Genomic DNA, 14,664 nt, shown 5'->3' on the forward strand with positions numbered 1-14,664 from the left:
GAGGAGAGGTCCAGAGGAAGCCATCGGACGAGTGGAGCGAGGTATTGTGAGGTGGAGAGAGCGAATATTGGTTTGCCGATTTGGTTCGCTGTGGCGGTCAGTGAGATGTTAATTTGCAGTGTAAAGTTGTACCGAATGGAGAAAATTACTGGGGATGTACAATAAGTCACATGCCTTGTTGCAATAGAAGTAGGGTAGAAGTAGGATGGATGGAGACGAGTCGACTTAGATTTTTGAATGCTTTGTGAACTAGTTTATAATGGAATTGGTCGAGTTTTATTTAATGAATATGTTAATGATTCATGAGTTTTTATCGAACTTAAACAATTTAAATAAATATAATTTTTTATCAAATTCTTTAAATACTAAGTTATATATATATATAGAAAAAATACAATTTTTTTAATTAAAATTTGTAATTTTATTCTAATTGATACCCCATAATACTTCATGACTAGGCCCATCAAGATTAAGCTCAATCTATATTTTGGACCTCCGGTCCATCTTGGCCCAGTTACGCTCTTATAAATATCAGGTTTGATTGTCTAATTCATTGAATTCACGATATTGACTTTCACCAGAACTCTTAGATTCTCTCTTATTATATACACAGTCTCTAACTTGAGTGTCAGAGGTGCTACGTTGGGATGCCCTCCCGGCACCCTTCTAACCGTCTTCTTTGTGATTTCAGGCTTAGAATAAATTCAAAGTCTACACTCGGACTAGTATCACCTGCTAGAACCGAACCCTAAATTTTCAGAGAGTATCACTTGATGTCGTCTGTAGGAAATTTGAGCTGAGACGTAGAGATTGTAGGCCGGAGAGGGAGCAGAAGAACTAATTCAGTGTTGTCGCGTCCTCAGATGAGACCCGAATAGCCTCTTCTTGAGGAGACAGAAAGTGAACAACTTCGTCCTTAGACGAGGACCGAACAACTTTGTCCCGATGAGAATGTGGGGAACTTGACTCTGGAACAATTAGGTCAATTCATTAACAAGAGAGTAGACGAGGCCATGAAGAAGAACTGATATGTTTGCCGAAGAACATGCCACTCGCCAGGAACAAAAAGAAAATGAGGAGGGCCGTCAAAGCAGGGTCAAAGAGACACGAGCCTCCCAAGTAGGGAGAATCTATCTCGAATCCGGAGATGGAAGAGATGTGGAAGGAGATAAGAATGTTGAGGCAACAATTGGGAAACAGAGCTTCAGTGCCCAAGAAAAAGAATTCTTTTTTCCCCACCATTTGGAAGAAGGCAGAGACGAATGTATTCTAGGGCTGTACTGGGCTGTAACCCAGCCCACTTTTTTTTTAAAAAAATTTAGCGACGGTTTTTCAACAACCGTCGCTAATATTTGCGACGGTTTTAATTACACTGTCGCTACTAGCGACGGTTTATTCAAACAGTCGCTGATAACAATCGCTATTAGTACAGCTAATAACAGTCGCTATCATTACCACTTTGATATTTTTAATGCAGCAATAGATTTCATTTTGATGGAGTTAAATACTCGGTTCAATGAGTCATCGGTGGAACTTCTTTCTCTTAGTACAGCTTTAGATCCTAAAAATTCATTTGACTCATTTAACAGTGATGATATTTGCAAGCTTGCGAAGAAGTTTTATCCTGGAGATTTCACAGATCAAGAAATTGTTGCTTTGGAGTATGAATTGATACATTATAAACTTGATGTGATGCAGAATTTAAAGATTTCTACACTTGTTGAGTTGTGTCAGCAATTGACCGAGAGTGGACGGTCAAGTGTTTATGTTATGTTGACTAGATTGATTCATCTTGTTTTGACATTACCTGTGTCTACTGCCACTACTGAGCGGACTTTTTCAGCAATGAAGCATGTGAAGACGACACTTCGCAATAAAATGGAGGATGACTTTCTTGCCGATTGTTTGACACTCTATATTGAACGAGATTTAGCTAAACATATTGATGTAAATTCTATTATTGATGAATTTTATGTTTTAAAACCTCGTAGGGCACAACTTCGTTGAACGATATAATGTAAAAAACATTTTAATAATATATAACTCATCATATTGAGTTCAAGCCTCCTCCAACTTTTATTTCTGGATCCGTCCCTGGAAGAAGGGCTTCCCCCAAGTTTTCGATAGTCAAGTTATTTATTATTGGGCGTGAGGAGAGTGTGTTAAATGTTTCAAATATCTCACGCAAGATGATGTTATTGAGAATTATATATATATATATATATATATGAGTTAGTCTCATGTGAGACCGTCTCACGGGTCATAATCCGTGAGACGGGTCAACCCTACCCATATTCACAATAAAAAGTAATACTCTTAGCATAAAAAGTAATACTTTTTCATGGGTGACCCAAATAAGAGATCCGTCTCACAAATACGACCCGTGAGACCGTCTCACACAAGTTTTTGTCTATATATATATGTCTCGTATAGACTAAATTATGCCATGATTAGTATATTAGATGTCTCAAACACAAAAATGCTTTAATTGGATTTGAACTTAGTAAAAGACAGATCAAACGACAACATGACAACCAGATACAGGTCTCCTGGGGATAAATCGTGACCGCCGGTAAAAAAAAAAAAAACAAGAAAGAAGGAAGGAAAATTGATAAATCGTTGCGTTTCCTATTTGCCAAATATAACGTGAAAATCAGAAGTCGAGTGAGCGCATAACCTCGGAAGGCTGAGCGGCGACAGATTGAGAGTGGGGAGCGCGAGCGACTTTAGGGTTTTGATAATCCCTTATCAAATCGAAAGGTCAGTGAAGCGATGAGTGCCCCGAAGCTATTCGGAGTCGTTTCCTTTTGAATTCTGTTTTTTTCCTTGAGGTATTTTATTTGTGTTCAATATCAAGGATACGGAGAAAATGACGAGTTTGATTTGGTATCTTATGCTGATTGTGCGTTGTGAGAAAGAGGTGTGCCTATTGTTATTGTGTGCAGGAAGAGTGCTTGAGCGATTGAGGGTTCTTGAGAGAGAGAGGGGGGAGGAATTCGAGAGCGGCCGCTTCTATTTCGTTAATCCTTATGTCTGATCGGAAGCTTGTCGTAAGTTAACAGATTTTCATCAATGGGACCAAGAAAGCGACATCCTATCAAGTTTGTGTTTTTGTGAATGTGCTTTGGTTTTTCTCTTTAGGTTTTGGGAGTTCCATGGGATGTGGATACCCAAGGGTTGAGAGAATACATGAGCAAGTTTGGGGAATTAGAAGACTGTATCGTGATGAAGGTTTGTTCGTTGCAGTTTTATTAAGATTTGGTTTTTGTGTCTGATTAGTGGCTCTTGTTCTTGAGTTCACAAGCTTATATTTTTTTGATATTTTCTTAAGATTTTAGCTTCCACGTTTCTTATCAGACTCGAGTGGTAAGAACCGATAAACTGTCTCTGGCCATGAGTGCATAATTGTGGGCGATTTATGTTTTTTATGGATTTCTCACCTTGTACTTAATCATAAATGATGGAGTTCAAGTTTATGTTGGACCCAATACTATGCATTCTAGTGGATACTTCTATGGACACAATCTTTGAGATTTCTTAATGTTCTTGGTTTATGATCATGGTTCGCCGTCGGGGAGGCTTCTATTCCAGTTCTATTGGCATTTCGCGGGTTTATTGTCATGAGTTTTTTTTAAATAAAAAAAATAAATAATTAGATAATTTGGATAATTATGGAAAAAAATTCAATAGGAAAGAATTGGAAAAAAGTTGAAAAAAATACAAAAAAGTTACACAACGGCCACGATCGCCATGAATTCGCCGTTCCGTGACAGCAGCTAAATTGCCGATATTCCTTAAAAATGTGTTTATTGTTATACATCCGTTTTAGCCTGGATTTTTGTCACAACACCTTCCCTGACCGCAATGGCGAAGCATGTTTATGATTATAACAGAAAACAATCGGTTTTGAACTGTGTCAGAATTGCAGCTCTCGTTTTCATTATTTTTTGGGAATTCCATCCTGGATGGATGCATTTGAAACATGCTGTTTAAGATGCCTATCTCAAATGTCAATAGAATCTTTTGCTAATTAGTGACAACTAGAAGTCATATTCTGATAGTCACCATTTTTAAAAAAAAAAAAAAATTAGTAGTTACCGTTGTATACCTGGAATTGTTATATTTGATTTTCAGGAAAGGGTGGGAGATATATCAATTTGTTAGGATATGCTTTCTGTGTTTTCATATTTGCTACATTGATAACATAACTGAACTTTCTTTGTTCTTACAGTGATGGTATTGGTGGGTTTAATATTTAAAGACATTCCTTATCATATTTGCTATGATGATTTTAGGAGCGTTCCACAGGCCGTTCGCGCGGGTTTGGCTATGTAACGTTTGTCGCTATTGAGGATGCCAAGGTAATGTAACGTACAGCTTTGTCGCAGAATTTTAACCCTCTTATGTTATTCCCCATGGTTTGAGTTTCAGTGTTCATTCAATCGTCCAATGTGGTTTTTCTAAGTATGCATGAGAGCAGAATTTCAAGCTGTATTATGACCACATATATTCTCTCTGTGCATGCTACAGGCTGCATTAACTAGCGAGCACCTCCTTGGCAGTAGGGTGTTGGAAGTCAAAATAGCCGCACCTAAGGTTACCTTCTTGACTCATTCAGTTGTTCCACAATATCCATTTCAAAGTCCTGACTTCAATTGCTTCCACATGAATTTATATATATAAATTTGTTGGTGGCTTGTACTAATCCTGTTGTTCATTATCTATTTTAAGCTTCTATGTGCTGTTCACAGGAGGAGATGAGAGCACCATCAAAGAAAGTGACCAGGATTTTTGTGGCGAGGATTCTACCATCTGTGACTGAAGCTGCATTTAGAAGGTTCCATGGACCTCGCGTGCATATTCTTGCTCGCCTGTGTTGTCTAGATTTGAAATATCATTTATGTTGATGTGCTGTGGGGGATATGGTGTGAATTTACACTTGATGAGACTAAATGTGTTTTGTGTTATCTTCTTTTGCAGCCATTTTGAAAAATACGGTGACATAACAGATTTGTACATGCCAAAGGTTAATAATACTTCTTCCCTATGAATGGCAGTTTGAAATACATATCATCATATCATCCAATTTTTCTTCTCAGGATCCGAATACCAAAGGTCATCGTGGAATTGGATTTATCACCTTTTCAAGTGCTGGTAATTTTATTGTTAATGCCTTCCTTGAAGTCTTATTTTCCTTTTTTCTCTACGGTTTTTATGTGTTTTAGATTTTTCTTGCTGTCTATCTTTAACATGCGGAATAAAGATTAAGGAACCTTTGTGAGCTAAGTTTATTAGGTGTAGGGTTTTATTTGCACATATCCAATATTAAAGTGCATGCAATATGGTACCAGTATATCCTTCTTGTGTCTTTTCAGAAAACGACAAATGCACACATCCTTTTATCTTGCTGTAATTAATTATTTTATTGGCTTTTAGTGGTGTCTATGATTTGGCTCTGTATCAGTCTTCCTTCTCATGCATCCCTTGCTGGGGTGGTAATTTGTCTTGGCTATATGTTTTTTAATTATATGAATTCAATATCATACTGCTGGTTCTTTAGAATTGCAAAGCAAATTTAAGTTGAGGCAATTTTTCACGATTTTGGGAATTCTGATTCATTCTTATACCCAATTTTAGAACACTGGAAAGGTTAAGCTCTTCAATGTGAATGCTTCCTGCAGTGTTCTCGACTCTTTCTGATATGTATTTGGTTTGCAGGCAATGCCGTTTTTTCCTTGTTATTTTTGTCACTTACCGCGAAACTAACCTTCCGTCCTGTCTTTATAATCACAGATGCAGTGGATGATCTGATGGCTGATACTCACGAATTGGGAGGATCAACTGTAGTTGTCGACAGAGCAACTCCAAAGGTAGCTGCAGTTTTATTTTTTAAATTCTAGTTATATTTCTACATGTGGCACTCATTTATTGTTTAGTTTAGAGTCTTCTGATCTTTTTTGGTTGTGCTGGGTGTCATTTGTCCTCTACCATCAGTCACTTGCTCTTCTATGAGGCAATTTCTTCATTTTTGTGTTTACAAAACTATTACGCATACATAAATGATGATTTAAGCTTTTCAACAGTCTGTTTTAATTCTAGGATTTCAAGAAATTGCACTTAGTATTTGATATTTGCTTATTTATCTTTGTTCACTTGAAAAATGATAACCTACTATAGGAGGATGATGTCAGACCGGTTAGCCGAATGCCTCAGGGTGGCGGTGGGTGGAGGAGGAGGATATGGAGCTTATAATTCTTACATTAGTTCAGGCAACTAGATATGCATGCAATTGGTGCTCCAACCTTGTATGATCATCCTGGTCCTTTTTATGGAAGTAAGTTAATTTCTGAAACCAATCTTGGTCATCTTTTAAATGACGTGTTGCAACTCAATTGTATAATTGTTGATTAAGGAGGGGAACCGCCTCGTGGAATGGGCAAAAAGGTTTTCGTAGGCAGGCTTCCTCAGGAGGCAAGTGCGGAAGATCTTCGCCAGTATTTTGGTAGATTTGGTCGTATTTTAGATGTTTATGTTCCAAAGGTGAGAATAGAAGTAATTGCTCATATTTTAGCAGTACATATTTAAATAATTGTGTGAATGGTCGTTTCAATTTGTGTAGGACCCCAAGAGGACTGGCCATCGAGGATTTGGTTTTGTCACATTTGCTGATGATGGTGTTGCAGACCGTGTAGCTAGAAGATCTCATGAAATATGTGGGCACCAGGTGTGACTGTCTGGGAAGTTATGATTTTTACAGATGTTTTACGCCTCCAATATTTAAAGATTTAGGTTTCAGAGCATTGTGATTCCTAAATTCGTAAAGTTTTTGATGTAAAATCTCTCGGGCAAAGCTTGATGAGATCGGCTAGCTGGTTAGTTTGATCCTTCACTCTTGAGGAAGTACCTAAAAATTTGGACTGATTTAGCTGTAATGCATGGTCAAACAGAAAAGTGATCACCGGGTTATCTGACAGGGAAGATTGAGTTTTCTCTTCCATTAGTTACCAGACCTGTCATATGCCAATGGCACCCTCAGAAGATCTCCACAAATTAATACCACAGCACCTATTTATTTTGATGCATTATGTTTTCTAGATGGCATCTGCCCCTACGCATTCAGCTTTTATTATATATTAACAAGTCTTGCATTTGTGTATCTTATTTCTATGGTGGTGCAACTCTAGAAGCTTTAAATCAAGAAATCCTTCTATAAACAGACGTAGCTGCTTTACATTATTTAACTGAAGGTCCATAGTGAGTACACAATGACACTTTAACTTGGTTTCCTCGGGCTTTGACATTGAATTTGTTTCTGCTTTCAGGATGATATATTTTGAAATGCCTGTTTCTACTTTCAGATGTTTTGAATAACATTCCTTGTATTTATTTGGTCTTCAACATACATGGTAACTGTGAATGAGAAATAAAATGAGTATCAGTAATATAAAGCTTTCAATCTGACGCATTGCAGGTTGCAATTGATTCTGCTACACCGATTGATGATACTAGCCCTAGTAGTAATTTCATGATGAGTAATCCTCCTGAGCAATACGGGTATGGCGGACCTGCGTATGGACATATGCATAGCAGTTATGGCAGAATGTACACCAGCCTGGATTTTGACGATGTGAGTACAGTGGTCTGGTATTGAATTCTCCTCCTTTGCATATTCTCACTATTGTACTAATACTCGATTCTTTCTATGTTATATGTGTATGTTTGATAGTGGGGTTATGAAGCGGGTGGCAGCATGGGTGGTGGCAGACCATCACGCCCAGATTACAGGTATAGGCCTTATTAGTTACCAAAAGGCAGCTTCATCTACATCTGGTCTTGTTTTGGAATTGTGATGTATCGTTGCTTCTGGGATTGGTGGATGATCATGAAGCCAAATGTTTCTGATTAATCTATGAGATGGTTATGTAAACATGCTGGTTATGTATTCGTTGTTCTTTACAATTGAAGTTGTTAAATTGGATGTTATTGGACGATGTTTCCTATTATATTTACAATTAGGTATACATAGCACAAACCAAATGCTGCTGGCCTCGTTCTGATTTATCTTGGGCAGATTGATTCTGTTGAATTTTCTTTAGCTAATACTGAGTTAGTACATCTCGATTAGGGGTGTTCATCGATCGGTCGATTCGGTTTTATAAATATATAATCCGATATCTGAACCATTTTTCTTCGATTCGGTTTTCTATCGAAATGATCGGTTATTTCGGTCGGTTATTTCGGTTTTGATACAATTATTTAAATTGATAAGATAAATATTAAATATATATTATCTTTTATATGATTTTTAGTAAAGTATTTAAAATAAAAAGTCTAAATGAATTACATAAGTAACAATCAATTAAATATGACTTAAAATAATTCATCATTCACTAATATTATCTCAAAAAAATATAATAAAAATGAAATTATTAATTTAACGAAGTTTCGGTTTTTTCGGTTGGTTCGGTTTTGACATATATAATTTGAAACCGAATCAAATAAATTTCAGTTTTAATATTTATATATGAATTATAAAATTCGGTCTTCGATTTGATTCAGTGTTCAGTTTTTTTGGTTTTATCTGAAGTTTAAACACTCCTAATCTAGATCGAATGTGATTTTAATGTCAACTCCAGATGAATCCTTAGTATTAGCTAAGAATGAGTTAGTACATCTCGATCGAATGTGATTTTAATATACCGAAAGCCCCCTGGTAATAGACACAACCACGGTTCTCAGAATCTATGAAAACCCTCTTTCAAAATCCGAAACCCAATCGGAACCTAAACTTTAGTGACAACGGTTTTGTTCTCGTTCCTATTCGTTCCTAAAAATAATTAGTCGGGCCTTTGCGGAATCGGAACTAAATTAATCTTAAAAATAGATTTTAAAATATTAAATCAAATTTAACTCTATTTTTGTTTTGCTATATAGTTTAAGTTATCGTAATTTCCTTTCGGTTTAAAGTTAAAATAATTTATTTTAATTCAATGGAACTTGAATTATGAGTGATAACCGGAATTGGAATCAAATTGTATGTGAATAGTTTGTTTTTTATTTCAACTTTCATCGGATCAGATCGGTCGGCTCCAAAAGCCACCTGGGACAGGTAGTACTTCTCATTTGCAAGGGCCGTAAAAGCGTCCCCAAGCTCCATCACCGATGTCCAAGAAACAATATTTGAGGCCAAAGAAAGCATAATGAAAATTTCAATTTAATAGCGAACGAGGAAAGAATTATTCCACGAACTAGTAATTCCTGTGGCAAAGAAGTGATGACTGAAAGTGCGCATCTTCACAAATATAGAAGCTCGAGGAGTTTGATTTTCCGGTAGTGAGTTTCTCATGGTTTGAGCCCTTGCCTGCGACGTTTTGAGTTTCTTCAAGATTTTATCCATTGAGGCTGATCGCATCTTTTCTAGCTTCATCTGATCAAACAGAATTGTTAACCAGGGTAACACAAGTTTAACTATCATCTTACACGAGACCAAATTTGTACTAAAATAACATTGGTGTGACGCCACAACGCGAACCTCAAGTTTCTGAACTGCTGCTTCAGATTTAGCCTTCTGCAAATTCTCCCAAGCCCTGATCTTGGCCTCTTCTCTCTGCAACCTGCGAAATTCAAGACATTTTTGGAGTTTTATAAATTCTATAATTTATGATCCTTAATTCTCAAAGATTTGGGCTCTTTCATGTTAACTTACCTGACGTTTTTTCTTGCTTCAGCACTACTCCAAGGTGAAGGTAAGTCTTCAATATTCCTTGAATCTTTCATCTCCCTTCGTCCTTGTTTCTTGGGGTCCCTGCCTGTACTGGTGCCTTTGTCTACCTGGACATCTCTAACTTCATCTTTTGCAGTAACATTGTCATTTGGGCCTGATCTAGGTGAAGGTAAAATGGAGAATGATAGTCTCCCTCTGGTAGATGAATGAGTGCTTCCTTCAGGGCTCATTTGAGTCGCCATATCCCTTCGTGAAACAGTCGGGGAAACTATGCCTTCTTCCTTCTTTCTATCAAGTCTGTCTCCTAGATATTCAATATGTCAGTTGAAAACGTGACCTTTCATGCAACTAGTTTTATAGTAGATTTATCATGCGAGAGAACGATATATGTACCTTGAGAAGCAGGAAACATAGTTTCACCGAGAACATCTGACATCCCAGGCACACTAGTACTCCGGTTTATATTATTTTCAGGGTACCCAGGTTCAGATTTTGCAACGATCCTAGCATCATACTGAATGGATAAACCTTCAGGGACCAATACTCCAGTAGTAAGTGGTGAATTTCCCGTGAAATTCTTGACACTGCTTCCATCCATGGTGGGTGAATAGTTGGATATGTACACAAGTCCTGGAGATCCCAAAGGGCCACTCTTCGACTTTTGGTGTCTCTGAGATTGAGCCGCTGTAGTGTTGAAAGAACTGTAACCTGAAACTGGGCTCGTAATCCATCTATCAGCGTCGTCCCATTTTGAAGGTAAAGCCCTCCCACTGTTGAAGGGTATCAAAGCAGCTGCACTAATATGACTTCGACAACCACTACTTGTTGGCGGAGGCACTCGCTCAGAAGACCATCCTTTCGGAACTTCATCTATGGTACCACCATATTCAGGTGTTCCTGGACTGGTATAGGCACCGGAGTGCCTAAACGATCCAGAGTGCTTCCTCATGACTTGTCAGTTGAGGCCAAATATACACCCCATTGCTCCAGAAATCCAAATGTCAAGAAATCTTGTAGTCCGTATAGAATCAGTCTTGGAGTAATAACAGTTGGGGTTAGACTTACATCCAAATGCTCAAAAAACTAGTAACTCGAAGCCACATCACAAACCTTACCGGCTAACACAATTCTGAACAGGCCAAACAGAACTTACACAGAGTTTCAAATTCGTTTCAAAGTCCTGCAACTTCTTGATCCGATGGCTACAGATAGTATCAATGCTTCTCCACAAAATGGTAATTTTCTGAGTCTAAAACTCTCCCAAGAGCTCAAAAATATATCACTCTGCTCTATAAATGAAGTCTTGGATCCACACCTTAATTTTATCGGGCATGGACCACATAAAGGCTCGTGACGGCAGGTGGTACAGGCAAGTGAAAGTGCAGGATCACATCAAACATAAAAGCTTCCAAGATATCGACATTTTTCATCAGAAAACACAAACTTTAAGCTTTAAAATCCACTACCCATTCTCCTAATACCACACATAAATCCGGCATTACATTTTCAGAATAGATTACCATTACATTTCCCAAAAGATTCCCATTTTTCATGCTCCACAAAACACAGAGAAAAGCGCACGCAGAGAATGATAAAACAGGCAGAGGAAAAATTAACTATACTTTGAAGAGAAGTACCTTTTGCTGCGTGGGAACTCAGAATATGTAATCTATGAACGGTACTTTCACCTCCGTTCATTTTTCTTTCGCCATTCTCGTTGAATTTTTCAAGTCCATATTGAGAAAAGACCAAATGGTGAATCAATAAAATATATTAATAATATACAAAGATAAATTTTTTTATCGGAGGAATTCTGATCGACTCAGTAATAATAGAACTGAATACCATGATGAGATGAAGAAGAAAGGCTTCTGATAATGCCAGAGCAATTCTCGTAATGCCAGAGCAACTTTATACTCAATTAACTTATTTACCCTTAATTTAGGGCATGTAGTCGAATTACTTCCACAGAATTATTCAAAATTTTTGTATATATACTTGTTTACCTTCAACGCTTTATAATTTATAGTTTACTTAATCTAACAAGAGTTTAATCGTATTTTAATAATCCAAAAAATGTTTGTTTTTTAACAAAAACACCATATTAATTATCAAAATAAGCATCCAATCCAATTTCATAAATATCTTTAAACAAATAATAAAAATATTCTTAAAACATCGGAGATTCCCTTATTTAACTGAAACGTCTCTACCCTTCCGATATCATCTCCTACCCAAGAATCTCGGATTAACTTTCTATAAATATTTAATAAGTCATGTCATATATACAACGAGATTTGTAAACAAATTCTGATGACACAAAAAATTTAATTTATCAAAATATTATGATAAATTCAATACAAAATTCATGAAATTACAACAAAATTTCACGATATAATTGTAGTAAATAAAATGTACTATATACTTAAACATTATTCACATTTAATTATTGTTCTGGAAGCACGAGGATTGTTCTGGCATTATGAGTTTCCAAATAGAGCAGTTGATTTGGCTCAATGAATGGGAGAGGGTCAAGGTTGTCTCCGTCCAAAATGCCATCCCATGTGAGAATACCTGCAAATACTGGGACCCTAAACCTATCGACTTTGGATTATATTGGCAACTATGATATTTCCTTCACACTTCTTCTTCTTCTTCTTCTTTTTTTTTTTTTTAAAAAAAATTATTATATTTGATGATATAATTTTTACGCACTAACTGTAAAATAAATAACTTCAAATTCGGGTTTTTTTCGGAGATTACGGATGTTGTGAGCCTTGTATGTGGAAAAAGTCGTAGAAATATAGTTTAAAAGCCGTTTGGTAGAGTATATGATGATTTTTGTATGCATTGCCAACAAAGGTATGTCTTGTCCTGGATGATGATCTTGGGTCAGACAATCTGCACACACTCAACAAGATAATGTTAGTAGGGCTGCCGATAGGATTTCCTGACATAGTCAATTCGATGCTCAAGTCAGTACAAAGTTCACCAAATAGAGAGAGAATTTATGAAATGCAGTAGATTGTCATCTTTATCAAATGAGCAAATCTGGGTATTTATAAGGGAGAAGATGATCTCGATTACAGTGCATGTACATTGTTATTGATTAGACATAAGCACACGCCTTGTCTTCTGACAACTGTCCACGCCCTGTCATCTGTCATTAGGCATGGCGATCCATATTGTTCAGGTCTTGTCATGAGCACTGATTATCATGCTAATGATGCATGGTGACCCATACTGGCCGGACTGGAGGACCTTAGTCAGGTTAAATACCCTGGTCGAGCGACAGTACCCTGACGGGCGAAAGTACCCTGTCTAAATTTTATCCATGCTCTAATCTTTAAACAAATTGGAATTTATCTTGTTTAAATTTTTTTTTCCGGCTCAAGTCCAAGAATGATTTGAACCCTTTTCAAAGTATAATCAAATCATATTACCAACAATAAAAATAACACAAAGAGAAACTCAGTCATAGAAAATAAATGTAAAACATTAAAAATACATCAACGCTAAAACTCAAATTTCGAAAATGACAAAAACTTGTGTGAGACGGTCTCATGAGTCGTATTTTGTGAGACATATCTTTTATGTAGGTTATCTATAAAAGATATTACTTTTATGCTAAATGTATTACTTTTTATTGTGAATATCAATAAGATTGACCCGTCTCACAGATAAAGATTCATGAGATCGTCCTACTCGAGAATACGTACTCTAAAAATAAGTGTTTTCGTATCCAATTTGCACAAATTTAATTGAAAATTGAAAAAAATTATATATAACAAACGTCCCTCCCCCAATCCAAATGGATTGACCTATTTTAACCGGACTTCAAACATGTCACTGATATCAAAATCAATCAAACCTAATAATTTTTTTACGGTGGGATCTTCGGTTCAATACACCTGACCTATTTTAACAGTTCATTCTCTCAAAAGACTAGAAATAAGTGTTAATAAGCTTATTTGGGTACATGTGAGCACATAATTTCACACAAAACAAGGAAAAAGGAAAGATTTATGCATATAATCCAAATTAAGAAACTAAAATATATATATGACTGGCAATTATTCCAAATTTCATTCAACCGGATCTGATTAGTTTGGGCTTATGAACGAATGAATAAATAAATTTTGAGAAATTAATATAAATAAAGTTGTCACTGCACCTTTATAAATTTGGTCCACATTTAAGTCTAGAAAGAATCTCACATATTTTCCAAAACATTCGCCTTTTTAATTTTCTTTTATATATTTTTTTGAGGCTCGTAATAATTTAGTTAGTTACTTCTTTATTGATGGATCTCAATTGTCAAGTTTACTGGGAAAAGTATAGAAGCAAGAAAATTATAAAATTCACAACTCTTATCAAGAATCGTCTGTGGTAGACTTTGATCAAAATTTATAGGGTACCATTTTTTTAACAAAAAAAATATATATTCTACTTTTAAATAAATAATATGTTATGTTTTCTCTCCTATTTTTTGAGCAAAAACTTGTGTGGGACGGTCTCACAGATCGTATTTTGTGAGACATATCTCTTATTTGGGTCATCCATGAGAAAATATGCTAAAATATTACTTTTTATTGTGAATATCGATATGTTGACTTGTTTCAAGCAGTGTTTTTATAACCGGATCGTTAATCGAACCGGTCAAGCCTTAAAAAATGGTTCAACCGGTTCAACCGAACGGTCGAACCGGATAAATAAAATTAATATTTTATTTATTTTATATAATAAATAAAATAGTAAAATATTGATTATTTATGTTTTTATAATTTTTACTTAATTTTTAAGATGAAAATTACAACAAATATCCAAGTAAACATCACTTTTCAAATTCAAACATTCAAATTACACGTAACATGTAACCACAACTTGCGACGGTTTTATAAAAAACGTCGCTATTTGCGACAGCTTTGTAACAACCGTCG

At 36.1% G+C, this 14,664-nt stretch overlaps 1 protein-coding gene and 1 pseudogene across 4 annotated transcripts; one reads left to right on the forward strand and one right to left on the reverse strand.

Annotated features, from left to right (window-relative positions):
* The first annotated feature begins 2,532 nt into the window (after positions 1-2,532).
* Positions 2,533-8,000, forward strand: LOC140806168 (heterogeneous nuclear ribonucleoprotein 1-like; annotated as a pseudogene).
* Positions 8,001-9,113: 1,113 nt separating this feature from the next.
* LOC140806169 (uncharacterized) lies at positions 9,114-11,562 on the reverse strand. 4 transcript variants are annotated; one of them, XM_073162674.1, is made up of 5 exons: positions 11,362-11,562; positions 10,118-10,757; positions 9,707-10,028; positions 9,533-9,614; positions 9,114-9,427 (listed from the first exon to the last, which is right to left on the reverse strand). In XM_073162674.1, exons 2-5 carry the CDS (start codon positions 10,671-10,673, stop codon positions 9,215-9,217), a joined length of 1,173 nt encoding a protein of 390 aa, XP_073018775.1. In that variant the 5' UTR covers positions 10,674-10,757; positions 11,362-11,562; the 3' UTR covers positions 9,114-9,214. The 4 variants fall into 4 exon arrangements, with proteins under 4 accessions (XP_073018775.1, XP_073018773.1, XP_073018772.1 ...); XM_073162672.1 differs by lacking the exon at positions 11,362-11,562 and adding an exon at positions 10,840-11,337; XM_073162671.1 differs by lacking the exon at positions 11,362-11,562 and adding an exon at positions 11,227-11,327 and having other exon boundaries at positions 10,118-11,195.
* Positions 11,563-14,664: the final 3,102 nt, after the last annotated feature.

The sequence above is a fragment of the Primulina eburnea genome, chromosome 11 (assembly GCF_022965805.1).
Source record: "Primulina eburnea isolate SZY01 chromosome 11, ASM2296580v1, whole genome shotgun sequence".
Lineage (NCBI taxonomy): Eukaryota > Viridiplantae > Streptophyta > Magnoliopsida > Lamiales > Gesneriaceae > Primulina > Primulina eburnea.